At 43.0% G+C, this 13,335-nt stretch overlaps 1 protein-coding gene across 1 annotated transcript in view; it reads right to left on the bottom strand.

Moving 5' to 3' along the window:
• Positions 1–1,566: 1,566 nt before the first annotated feature.
• Positions 1,567–13,335, bottom strand: part of LOC111959574 (pre-mRNA-splicing factor CWC22 homolog) — a 69,835-nt gene continuing 58,066 nt past the window's right edge. The window contains exons 16-21 of the mRNA XM_023981225.2: positions 6,440–6,517; positions 5,993–6,145; positions 5,512–5,639; positions 5,229–5,330; positions 4,548–4,732; positions 1,567–2,766 (exon numbers count right to left, since the gene is read on the bottom strand). Coding sequence (XP_023836993.1) covers positions 2,024–2,766; positions 4,548–4,732; positions 5,229–5,330; positions 5,512–5,639; positions 5,993–6,145; positions 6,440–6,517 — 1,389 coding nt within the window. The 3' untranslated portion in view covers positions 1,567–2,023. The remainder of the gene's footprint in view (positions 2,767–4,547; positions 4,733–5,228; positions 5,331–5,511; positions 5,640–5,992; positions 6,146–6,439; positions 6,518–13,335) is intronic.

The following is a 13,335-nucleotide window of genomic DNA, read 5'->3' as shown; positions in this document are numbered from 1 at the left end:
GAAGCAAACTGAGCAAAACCAGAATTGCCATTGGACAAATTCAGTTCGGTCCCGCCCGCTTCATTGGCTTCCTTTTTTTTTTAAACCTCTTTTCTACCCAATTTCGTGGTATAGGATTGGTAGTTACAGTCTTGTCCCATTGCTTCAACTCCCATATGGGAGAGGCGAAGGTCGAGAGCCGTGCGTCCTCCGAAACACAACCCAGCCATGCCACACTGCTTCTTGACACAATGCCCGCTTAACCCGGAAGCCAACCGCACCAATGTATCGGAGGAAACACTGTGCACTTGGCGACCGTGTCAGCGTGCATTGCACCCGGCCCGTCACAGGAGTCACTAGTGCGTGATGGGACAAGAACATCCCTACCAGCTAAACCCTCCCCTAACCCGGACGACCCTGGGCCAATTGTGCGGCGCCCCATGGTTCTCCCGGTCACAGCCGGCAGCGAGAGCCTGGACTCTAACCAGGAACTCTAGTGGCACAGCTCGCACTGCGTGGCAGTGCCTTAGACCACTTCGCCACTCGGGAGCCCGGCTTCCATTTACTAAACGTTTTGCAACAGAACCGGCGTAATGAATACACCGCGATTTGCCAGAGTTCCCAACCTGGTCTCCTAGACTAGATGTAACATAGTAAACATAAAATTGGGACACTCAAAACTAGCATCATATGTCACATTTGGTGTGGTTACATAAGACAGGTGTACTTTAAGAAAAAATGAAAGTAGGGTGGTTGGTCGAGGTGGATGGGTAGGTGTATAACGGGAACCTCTATTAACCGAAAGTTTGCGTGTTCAAAACTCATCACGAACAATTTTAGCGAATTTGCAACAACTTACTACTTTCTAAGCTACTTTGCAACTACTCAGCATGTTAGCTAACCCTTCCCATAACCCCTAACCTAGCTAACGTTATCAATAACAAATTGGAATTCATAACAATTCATGCGTTTTTCTAAATTCCTAACATATCATACAAAATGGATGGACATCCAGAAATAAATACATACTATACGAAATGTAACATACTATTTGGAGTGTCCCCGATTTACATTTACTATGTTACGTCTTCCATCCCAATATTGACCCAGTTTTCCTGGAACCCTGTGTAATGCATTTTGGTATGTATGCTCTTGGGGAAAATGTTGAAGGTCAAATAAGGTTGGATCCCATTTGGAGATCACAATGTGAAGATCTATGTAAATTATGTAAGAAGCATGTATTCATACTGTATGCATGTTGTATGTACTGTAACTGTGTGATGACCGGTTATTGAATGCATTCTTACAGTGTTTAACATAAACAATGTTGGAATTGCTCAGAACTGATCCTTTGTGGGTTGATGTGTGTTAGCAATCACCTGCTGGTTGTCCAAAAATGGTGGCGATTCAACAATTTAATGAACTGAAGTTGGCGGCCGATGTTCTGTAGTCAGAGGCAATAAGATTAGGCTTAGACAGCACCCGCTGATTTTAAGTACACTCTACCATCCGTTGCTCTGGTGTTGCCTAGGGCAAACATGTTCAATATACTATATAATATTCAGTAATAAATCAAGTACAATTGAACAGTTGAATGATTTTTTTATGTTTTGTCTTATTTTTTATCAACACAAAAATAGGTTGCCACTAATACAAAATAGGTTGATGCATCAAATACAAATTCACAAGCTTTCTTGACTTTACCAGTCTTACATTGATAACACCCAGAGAAAGAAACAATCATAGAAACACTACTTTTGCAAGCAGATCTCTGCACTGTTATTGTTCCTATACAACCGCTGAACCATTCCTAAGAAAGATTTCATTTGGCAATATAAAATTGTAAAGGCAATGCATAAGACGCATACATTGAGAGAGACAGACAATGACAGAGAATGAGATGGATGAGTTCAAGCTGGCATATGAACAGCATGACTATCATAACTACTATGGCTCTGTTTCAATGTCTGCAGTAGCACACAACTTCAAATTATGTAAGTATGGACATTGGAAAGTAAGCCTACTACTTGTCTCATTGGTCCGGCTATCTCCGTCTGCGCGGGGAGCTATTCCTGCTCCGTTCCTCGTTTCGCCTGGGTTCTCTGTATCTGTCAGAGTGATGGCGGTTCTCCCTGTTCTCCTTGTCCGCCCGCTCTGCCCTCTCCGCCTGCCGCTCCACCCCGTTCCTGTTCGAGTCCCTGGAGGAATCCATGTCCTTCTCCTTGCGGCTGCTCCTCTCCCGTGACTTTGACCTCTCTTTTTCTCTGTCCCTGCCTCCACTGCTCACTGGTTCCTTCTCTTTCTCAGGGCTACGGTGTCTGACTCGGTCACGGTCGGCCTGGGGGGCTTGGTGTTTCCCATCGTTTCCCTCTCCATCGTCCTTGTTGTGCCTGCGGGCCTCTGGCTGTCTGTCCCCGTCCTCATAGTCTCGGTCTCTGCCAGGCCTGCCACGAGGCAGCTCCTTGTCTTTGTGCCCTCCACGGTCAGCACGGTCGGGTCTCTCATGTGTGGGTGGCGGAGCATCTTCTACTCGATCCCGGTGGCGAGAGGCTTTGTGGCGGTCCTCAGGCCCGGGTCTCCCCCCGCCGCGCTCCGCCTCCTCTTCATCGCTACTGCTGTCATCACGGCGACGGTTTTCGTGTCTCAGACTCCTATTGGGCCGTTCCTCCAGAGGTGACTTCTTTTTGGAAGAAGCCTTGTCCTTGGTCTTCTTGTCTTTCTTCTTGTCTTTGTCGCTCTTCTTCTTTTTGCTCTGGCCTTTGCTCTTTTTACGCCTCGAATCGGAATCTGCCAAACAGTACATTTGTCTTAGAAACTAAATATATCCAGACTTTGAATCAAAATCTATTAAACATGAGTAAAGAGCCTAAATACATCCAGAAGCATGCACACAACATGCCAGTTTGCCAGCCCATAGAGGGGCACATTCTCTATGCTGTGTATAAATAAAATAAAAAATCTGTCAGTTTTGCCATTCCATACGAGTGGTCTGAGCTATGCCATGTGATGGGAGTTTGAGGGGGGCTTAGGTGTGTCCTAAATGGCACCCTATTTCCTATATAGTGCACTACTTTTGACCAGAGCCTTCTAGGGAATAGGGTGCCATTTGGGATGCAGCCTGTGTGCAGATGATGTGTGGTGATGACAGACTGTGCTTTTGGCCAGTGCATGTTAACATGTCACTCTGCCCTACAGAGAGCAGGCCAGGGGCACCCAACACCACACTAGTCAAACAGTCACTAGACCGCCAGAGTACAAAACTGACTGCAGGCGTGTGTGTGTGTGTGTGTGTGTGTGTGTGTGTGTGTGTGTGTGTGTGTGTGTGTGCGTGCCCGTGCGTGCGTGCGTGCGTGCGTGCGTGCGTGCGTGCGTGCGTGCGTGCGTGCGTGCGTGCGTGCGTGCGTGCGTGCGTGCGTGCGTGCGTGGGGACCACTGCCGGGACTGACGGACTGTCTTTGCGTGCATGTGTTGCATAGAGATTTGTATACATATACACACAGGCTGAATGGTAAATAGCCACATCAACATCACAGCCGAGAAACACCTCTAAGACCTCACACAGGCTTGATGTTCAGGACAATTTACTGAGAACCAACTGAAGCTCAGAGGTATTGGACATTTCAGTGAACAGAGGTCATTTTGTCGCTATTGATTTGAAAGCAGTGATTATGTAGAGGACATCTGTTTCACCAGGACAATCACTGCTCTCTTGTTAAATTGGATATTTAAAATTTATCCCTGAAATATACATGTTTTCTTAAATTGAAAAAGTGAATACAGACTGGTCCTTGGTTGGCAGTAGTTGCATTTCATCAGCATGGGACTGACACAAAAAGCCATCTTAATGTCCCTGATGCCACGATTAACACGATGTAGCCTAAACACTCCCATAAGTTGCTTTGGATAAAAACCAACACTAAATGGCAAATATTATTACCATATAATGTGACATGAGGGACAGGCCTTTTCTAGGGAAATAGTGATGTGATTCAAAACAGACAAGTTTCATGTCAATAGAGCTGGCCAATTAAAATAATTAGCATGCTGAGTTAGAGGGCTAAGTACAACACTGACATTCCTCAAGGTGAGGCATGCAATGACTCATGACGCAGGCTGACACACAGAGACACACACAGAGAGACACACAGAGACACAAACACACACAGAGCAGAGTTGGCCACCCTCACAGTAGGGACAAGGAAAGAAGGGTACAACCATAGAAACAGAATTACTAATTTTACAGGCACCACCACCTCTCCGGACACAACACAGGCATTAGAATTAGGTGAAGGTTGAGGACAGACAGTTAAAGGACTAGCACTTTTAATTCGTCTAAGAAAATATTCAGACTGCTGGTTAAAAGAGAGCTGGGTTGAAAGTTGATTGCAATGATGTCCTTTCAACTACCTAAGTCTAAGTGTAACAATAAAAAAATTAAAGTGAGGGTGGCCTGGTCCCAGATTGTTTAAAGTGCTGTTTGTGCCACCAATGACCAAAGTAGAAATAACAAACAGATCTGGGACCAGGCTATAATAAGGGACTATCAGGGTGGTAAAGCTACTCTGTACCTGAGCTGTTGCTGGACGAGTCAGAGTCAGTGGAAGAGTCAGAGCTGTCACTGTCGCTGCTGTCACTGTCTGAGGAGGACGAGTCAGAGGAGGAAGAGGACGAGTCGGAGTCTGACGACTCCACGTCCTGGTTCTGGGTCATGATTATCTTGGGGGCGTTCTTCAGATGCTCACGGAGCTCATCCCTATGGGAGGGAGGGAGAGTGGGTAGAGCGAGGGAGAAGGAGAGAGAATGAGAAGGGGAAAGAGAGCAAGAGAGAGAGAGATGGAGAAAGAATAAATTATGACACACCCCCTGTATATAGCCTTGTTATTGTGTTACTTTTATTAGTACTTTTTGTTTTAGTCTACTTGGTAAATATTTTCTTCTTCTTGAACTGCACTGTTGGTTAAGGGCTTGTAAGTAAGCATTTCACGTCTATACTTGATGTATTCGGCACATGTGACAAATAAAGTTTGATTTGGCAGGAGATCACAGCAGGATGGTGACGGAATACCCCAACCTGTTATATTACAATGTGTTCCTGTGTGTCTCTGCAGGTAAAGGCAGCAGCAATGCGAAGGTTGTGGGTTAACAAATCACAAACACATACATAAAACGTATATGCAATCTCATTGTGCTGTTGCTTTGGATGAAAGTGGCACGTATTATGATTATATTATTAGAATGGAGACACTAACGTAAGTCCACCCAGGCCAATGGAGGTGAAGAAATTTATGGCGAATCGGGTGTTCCTGGGGTTGTCACGAGGGAAGAGACCCTCGAAGAAGGGCTGCAACGTCCTGGAAGATACAAAAAAGATTGGATGAGACAATCCCATGCATCAAAACGTGACAATTAAATGTATTTAAATTCAATTTAATTTATCCCCTCAAGAGAATAGCAGAGCCAGATTACAAGTATCAACATCCTCAAGTGACATATTAGTTGACAGTGGAGGGGGAGAAGATTAGATTGACGTACATATCCTTGAGTCGTTCATTGAGCCTGGGCAGACCCATGTAGGCACAGAGCTCCTGGAACAAGATCTTGACGAAGATTCGACTGGACGACGTGGTGGTGTCCTCACTGACTTTAATACATTCCAGCACCTGAGAGAGAAATACACAAACACGCAGTGTAACTAGATTAGTAGCTGTTGAAGGGCACTCAAATCACCAACTACGTTGCCTTAATGCCCAGCGTTAGATGAATCGATCAATAAGATTTAAAGCCATATTGATGCTGTAATACATTATGTCACGAACCCATGTGCGTAGTAACGGCAGAGTCAGCACAAGGTTTTAGGTTAGAGATGTTGAGTTACTGTAGACAAAATGGCACCCTAATCCCCATGTAGTGCACTAATTTCAACCAGGGCCCATAGGGCACAGTCAAAAGAAGTGCACTATATAGAGAATAGGGTGCCAATTGAGACGCAACCCTAGAGAGCTACAATACATACACTCCACGGGACAGAGTCAGTGTACAGGAGATGAGCAAACATCCTGGCAACGTTTCTCAGTTTATTGGTTTCTAGGCGATGGATGGTTTCATACTGCTCCATGAAGATGGCCTCAAAACTCTCCATATAGTCCTTCTTCAGCAGACAAAACCTCTGAGAAATTAACAGAGTTCACAATGTTAGTTGAGAGTAGAATATAGTTGATCTTAACGCAGTGCTCTTGAATGCGAGACAAATTCCTGTAAAAAGCCAAATGAATGAACTCCACTGTAGTAAACTACAAGGCTTATCAACAAATGTAATTTCAAGGGTGATGAAATTCCAACTTACAGCATGCAACATAACAGACTAAGTTAATGAAAATTGTCTCAGGAAAATGATGAAATATATATTTTGGTTATATTTAAATTAAAGAATATATAAATATATATTATTTGGTCTTCTTACCCCTGCTAGAAGACCAAAGAACTTCTCGTAGGTCCTCTGTTGGGCACAGCAGTCTAGAATCATGTTGCACAGCTCTTTCTGTTGGGAGAAGGCAGATACAAAAATAGCTTTAATCACTGGAACATGGACACAGAGGGGATGCTGAGACTTGGCCAAACCAGGAAGGACTGCACCTATGGGGGATATAAAAAGACCCATCTGTTACATCCTCCTGCAGCCAGCGAGAAGCCGGTCCTAAATGGGACCCTATTCTCTACATAGTATACTACTTTGACGTGGCCCAGGTGAAAAGTAGTGCACTACATAGGGAACAGGGTGCCATTTTGGACATAACCATTCTGTGTCCTCTCATCCTCCAACCAATATCCCAGCCAAGCAGATTATTGATTTAAAAATACTATATTTTCATTGAGGAGGCCAGCCTTGGGCAACCATGGGCTGTGGTGTGATCAATCTTGAAATGAACGTCCTGGACAGGCCATGACCTGGCAGGGGCTGGCACCAAATTACACTGGTGGTGAGGAGAGATAGGAGAATCATGTTTGTGATATGGAGGGAGGAAAAATCGATACAAATTGGACTATTTGCTCATCATGTAAAATCTGAATGATTCCTTGGACTCATACCAAAGAATGCCGAAGTCATGTCAGAAAATGTTTTTCCAGGGTGTGATGTAATATGGAAGACCCGGCAAGCCAGCCTATTCCTTATAATGTAAATTTCAACAGATATAACTTCCATGTATAACTTCAAATTAAAGTAAATCGTTTGCACTCATGACTGCTGGTTTCAATAAAATGTTCAGGTAAGTTACAAGCAAATACTTTATGAATTTATTGTTACAAATCAACTTGCAAGGTTGCTAGCCAACTAGCCTGCTAACATTAGCCCTACCAGCCTGCTAATGTTACGTTAGCACTGAGTCAGCCAGTTGCTATGAATGCCTATCTTACAGCTACATCAAAGTAAATCAAAGTTGTGGAAATATATAACACAATCTAACCAGTTATCAAAAAATGTTAGGTATATGCAGTTATCTTAGCCAGCAAGTTAGCCAGCCAGCTCACATTAGCTCTTTAGCCAACTAGCTATTAGACTAGCCAACCACCACGGTGTAGGTCGGCAAGCTAAAGCCCAACTACTGGAGACCAGCTAGAACACAACTAAAACATAACCGCAGATTAAAAGAAAAGAGAGAGCAGAGACTTACAGACGGACGGCTGGGGCCCAGCCAAAGGTAACACACTTTTAAATGAGTCCAGGCCGAGTTAGCTACCAAAGCGAGGGGGAGGCAGGCGCTTCACCGGGCTGAAATCCAAATTTGATAGTTTACAGATGTCAGTCAGCTAGCGAGGTAGCACTAAGCCAAGGTAGAAAAAGTTACAAAACTCCCCAAAAGCACCAGAGCCTGCCGTACTAAAGGGTTCCCACTAGAGAACACAAAATATGTGAATAGCATGAGGTGTAGCTATCGTAAACCAGCTTGAGCTAGCTACCGAGCTAGCATACGAACTTGGTAGCCAGAGTAGAGTAGATCCTTCATGACGCTGACAAATAGTGCATTGTGGGGAGTTTAGAAGTATTCCGGAATTAAGTTAATAAATATGTAATAACCTTGAAACATAAAATATTGTACTTATAGGTAACCAGATTGAGACTACAACTAAATTACTAAATCTTTGACTACACTGAGTTACATTGGTGAGGAAAAACTCATGCTTCCTAGCATTTAACTTATCATGTGGGCTAAAACATGAATGATTCATGTGTGAACACATTTAAATTCATTGAGAAAGTAAAGGTGTGAGAGAAACTTCTCAGCATGTAGCCTAGCTAGCTGACAGACTGAACAACTCATTTAACATCTCTGCACAGTTATGAAAATAATGATGGTTATGACTGAGGCTAGAAGCTGTATGGTTTGTTATTGAGAGGCACGTCTGTCTGGTAACGGGTCTCTCTGCCACAAACGAAAAAGCCCTGGCAGCAGACAGCAGCAGGAGGCTGTGTTATGTTGTGTGATACTGAGATTGGAAAGTGTGATGTTCACACAGTGTGCCTGATTCTCTGCCTGGCATGGCAACACAATGGGAATGCAATGAGACTGCTGTCTGACCCCCATCTCATCTCAGAACCCCTTCCATCCTGAGGACACTCAGGGTACCTCCCAAATGGCACCCTATTCCCTAATAGCGCACTACTTTGACCAGAGACACAAGTAGTGCTCTCTATAAGGAATAGGGTGCCATTTGGGATGCATCTACCAAAAGCATGTCCCCCATGCTCGTCGCCCATTCCAAAATCATAGGCATGAATATGGAGTTGGTCGCCCCTTTGCTGCTATAACAGTCTCCACTCATCTGGGAAAGCTTTCCACTAGATGTTGGAACACTAGATGTTCAGTCAGAAGAGCATGGCTCGCAGTCGGCGTCCCAATTAATCCCAAAGGTGTTTGATGGGGTTGAGGTCAGGGCTCTGTGCAGGCCAGTCAAATTGTTCCACACCAATCTCGACAAACCGTTTCTATATGGACCTTGTTTGTGCACGGGGGCATTGTCATTGTATGCGTCTTGCGGTTATCATTTCAACAGGAAAGGGCCTTTCCCAAACTGTTGCCACAATCTTGGAAGCACAGAATCGTCTAGAATATCATTTTATGCTGTAACGTTAACTTCTTTGGGATAGGGGGCAGCATTTTCACGTTTGGATGAAAAGCGTGCCCAGAGTAAACTGCCTGCTACCCAGGCCCAGTTGCTAATATATGCATATTATTAGTAGATTTGGATAGAAAACACTCTGAAGTTTCTAAAACTGTTTGAATCATGTCTGTGACTATAACAGAACTTATTTGGCAGGCGAAACCCCGAGGACAAACCATTCAGAATTTGTTTTGAGGTCACTCTTTTCAATGGTTTTCATTGGGAATCCAGATTTCTAAGGGACCTTCTTGCAGTTCCTATCACTTCCACTGGATGTCAACAGTCTTTAGAAATTGGTTGAGGTTTTTCCTTTGAGAAATGAAGAAGTAGCCATGTTCAGAATGAGGCTCGAGTGAAGTGTACTGTTTGTTAGAGGCGAGTGACCTGAAAGCATGCTACACATTGTTTTCCTCCGGTATTGAACACAGATCATCCCGTCTTCAATTTTATTGATTGTTTACGTTACAAAATACCTAAAGTTGTATTACAAAAGTATTTTGAAATTTTTGGACAAAGCTTACAGGTAACTTTTGTAGTCATGTTGAGCGAGTTGGAACCGGTGTTTTTCTGGATCATACGCGCCAAATAAATGGACATTTATCGACGGAATTAATCAAACAAAAGGACCATTTGTGATGTTTATGGGACATATTGGAGTGCCAACAGAAGAAGCTCGTCAAAGGTAAGGCATGAATTATATCTTTATTTCTGCGTTTTGTGTCGCGCCTGGAGGGTTGAAATATTATGGTCTGTGATTGTTTGCTTGGATGCTATCCTCAGATAATAGCATTGTATGCTTCCGCCGTAAAGCATTTTTGAAATCTGACACGTTGGCTGGATACACAACAAGTGTAGCTTTAATTTGGTATATTGAATGTGTGATTTCATGAAAGTAAAATTTTTATAGTACTATATTTGAATTTGACACATTTTCACTGGATGTTGGCCAGTTGGGACGCTACCGTCCCACATATCCTCAGAGAGGTTAAGATATCCTAACTAAGATGTCCTAACTAAGGGGCCTAGCCCAAACGGTGACATTTGGCACTATGCAGTCGGGCAGGTAGCGTTCTCCTGGCATCCGCCAAACCCAGATCCACCAAACCCAGATGGTGACGTGTGATTCATGACTCCAGAAAACAGTTTCCACTGCTAGGCTTGTGTGCAGCTGCTCAGCCATGGAAACCCATTTCATGAAGCCTCCGACGAACAGTTATTGGGCTGACATTGCTTCCAGAGGCAGTTTGGAACTCAGTAGTGAGTAATGCAACCGAGGACAGACAATTTTTACGCGCTACATGCTTCAGCGGTCCTGTTCTGTGAGCTTGTGTGGCCTACCACTTCGCGGCTGAGCCGTTGTTGCTCCTAGACGTTTCCACTTCACAATAACCGCACTTGACCGGGGCAGCTCTAGCAGTGCAGAAATTTGACATACTGACTTGTTGGAAAGGTGGCAATCTATGACGGTGCCATGTTGAAAGTCACTGAGGTCTTCAGTAATGCTATTCTACTGCCAATGTTTGTTTATGGAGATTGCATGGCTGTGTGCTCGATTTTATACATCTCTCAGCAACGGGTGTGGCTGAAATAGCCGAATCCACTACATTTCAAGGGGCGTTCACATACTTTTGAATATATATAGTGTATCAGCCAGGGCCCATACAGGGCCAGCAAAGTCAATGCATAGAAATGACCAACTGGAACAGTGACAATCTTCTACTGAAATATCCAATCACAACATCAACACTCTGGCTGTGTCTGAAATGGCACACTATTCCCTATATAGTGCACTAATGTCAGCTGGTAGACATCATGGAACACAGCAGCAATACAACTCTACCAACTAGAGGTCGACCGATTATGATTTTTCAACGCCGATACCGATACAGATTATTGGAGGACCAAAAAAAGCCAATATTAATCGGCCGATTTTTTTATATTTATTTGTAATAACGACAATTACAACAATACTGAATGAACACTTTTATTTTAACTTAATATAATACATCAATAAAATCAATTTAGCCTTAAATAAATAAGGAAACATGTTCAATTTGGTTTAAATAATGCAAAAACAAAGTGTTGGAGAAGAAAGTAAAAGTGCAATATGTGCCATGTAAAAAAGCTAACATTTAAGTTCCTTGCTCAGAACATGAGAACATATGAAAGCTGGTGGTTCCTTTTAACATGAGTCTTCAATATTCCCAGGTAAGAAGTTTTAGGTTGTAGTTATTATAGGAATTATAGGACTATTTCTCTCTATACGATTTGTATTTCATGTACCTTTGACTATTGGATGTTCTTATAGGCACTTTAGTATTGCCAGTGTAACAGTATAGCTTCCGTCCCTCTCCTCGCTCCTACCTGGGCTCGAACCAGGAACACATCGACAACAGTCACCCTCGAAGCAGCGTTACCCAAGCAGAGCAAGGGGAACAACTACTCCAAGTCTCAGAACGAGTGACGTTTGAAACGCTATTAGCGCGCACCCCGCTAACTAGCTAGCCATTTCAAATCGGTTACACCAGCCTAATCTCGGGAGTTGATAGGCTTGAAGTCATAAACAGCGCAATGCTTGAAGCATTGCGAAGAGCTGCTGGCAAAACGCACGAAAGTGCTGTTTGAATGAATGCTTACGAGCCTGCTGCTGCCTACCATCTCTCAGTCAGACTGCTCTATCAAATCATAGACTTAATTATAACTTAATAAGACACAGAAATACGAGCCTTTGGTCATTAAAATGGTCGAATCCGGAAACTATCATTTCGAAAAAACAAAACATTTATTCTTTCAGTGAAATACGGAAACGTTCCGTATTTTATCTAACGGATGGCATCCCTAAGTCTAAATATTGCTGTTACATTGTACAACCTTCAATGTTGTCATAATTATGTACAATTAATTACGGCCTTTGTTAGGAATAAATGGACTTCACACATTTCGCAATGAGCCAGGCGGCACAAACTGCTGCATATACCCTGACTGCTTGCACCGAACGCAAGAGAAGTGACACAACTTCCCTAATTATAAGAAATACATGTTAGCAGGCAATATTAACTAAATATGCAGGTTTAAAAATATATACTTGTGTATTGATTTTAAAGAAAGGCATTGATGTTTATGGTTAGGTACATTGGTGCAACGACAGTGCTTTTTTCGCAAATGAAGTTAAACTTCTTGCCACTATAGGGGGTGCTGTTTCGCATTAGCATAATTTGCTCAACAGATTAAACGGCTTCCTAATCAATTCTTGCTCGTACAATATCTGTGGAGAGAAAAAATGGTGGACAAAGAAATTGTGTATTTTGCTAACGTGTTTAGCTAATAGATTTACATATTGTGTCTTCCTGTAAAAACATTTTAAAAATCTGAAATGGTGGCTTTATTCACAAGATCTGTATCTTTCATTAGGTGTCTTGGACTTGTGATTTAATGATATTTAATGCTACTATTTAATGTGGACGCTATGCTAGCGATGCTAATCAGGTGTGGGGGGGTGGGGGGTGATCCCGGATCCGGGGTTGTGGCTCGTTTAGAGGTTAAATCATCACCGTTTGTCGAAGTAGGCGCATCGATTATATGCAAAGCAGGACCGCTAGATAAACTAGTAAATCTATCAACCATGTGTAGTTAACCTGTTGGATGGGGGCAGCATTTTCACTTTTGCATGAAATGCTGCCCAGAGAAAACTGCCTGCTACTCTGTCCCAGATGCGAATAATGCATATTATTAGTAGTATTGGATAAAAAGCGCGCTCCCGACAGAGTTAGCTCTCGTTCCAATGCTTTGCTACAGACGATGGAATTCTCGCGTTGGAACATTATTGATGATTTATGTTAAAAACAATCCTTAAGATTAATTCCATACATCGTTTGATATGTTTCTACGACCTGTAACGGAACTGAGTTTTTGTCTGGACCTAGGTCTATGAAGATGGATTACTGGCTGAACACAATAATAACTTAGTGGCTATTTGGACATAAATGATGGACTTTTATGGAACAAATCAGTCATTTATTGTCGAACTGGATTCCTGGGAGTTCATTCTGTTGAAGAATCATAAAGGTAAGTGAATATTATCATGTTAGTTTCTAACTTTGTTGACGCCAACATGGCGGAAATTTCTTTGGTTGGAATTTGGGCTCTGAGAGCGTACTCAGATGATGCTTTTTTCCAATTATTTAAAAATAAAAAAAA

Source organism: Salvelinus sp. IW2-2015, linkage group LG36, assembly GCF_002910315.2.
Source record: "Salvelinus sp. IW2-2015 linkage group LG36, ASM291031v2, whole genome shotgun sequence".
Lineage (NCBI taxonomy): Eukaryota > Metazoa > Chordata > Actinopteri > Salmoniformes > Salmonidae > Salvelinus > Salvelinus sp. IW2-2015.
The sequence above is the reverse complement of the archived record's forward strand: the minus strand, read 5'-3'. Positions and strand labels throughout refer to the sequence as shown.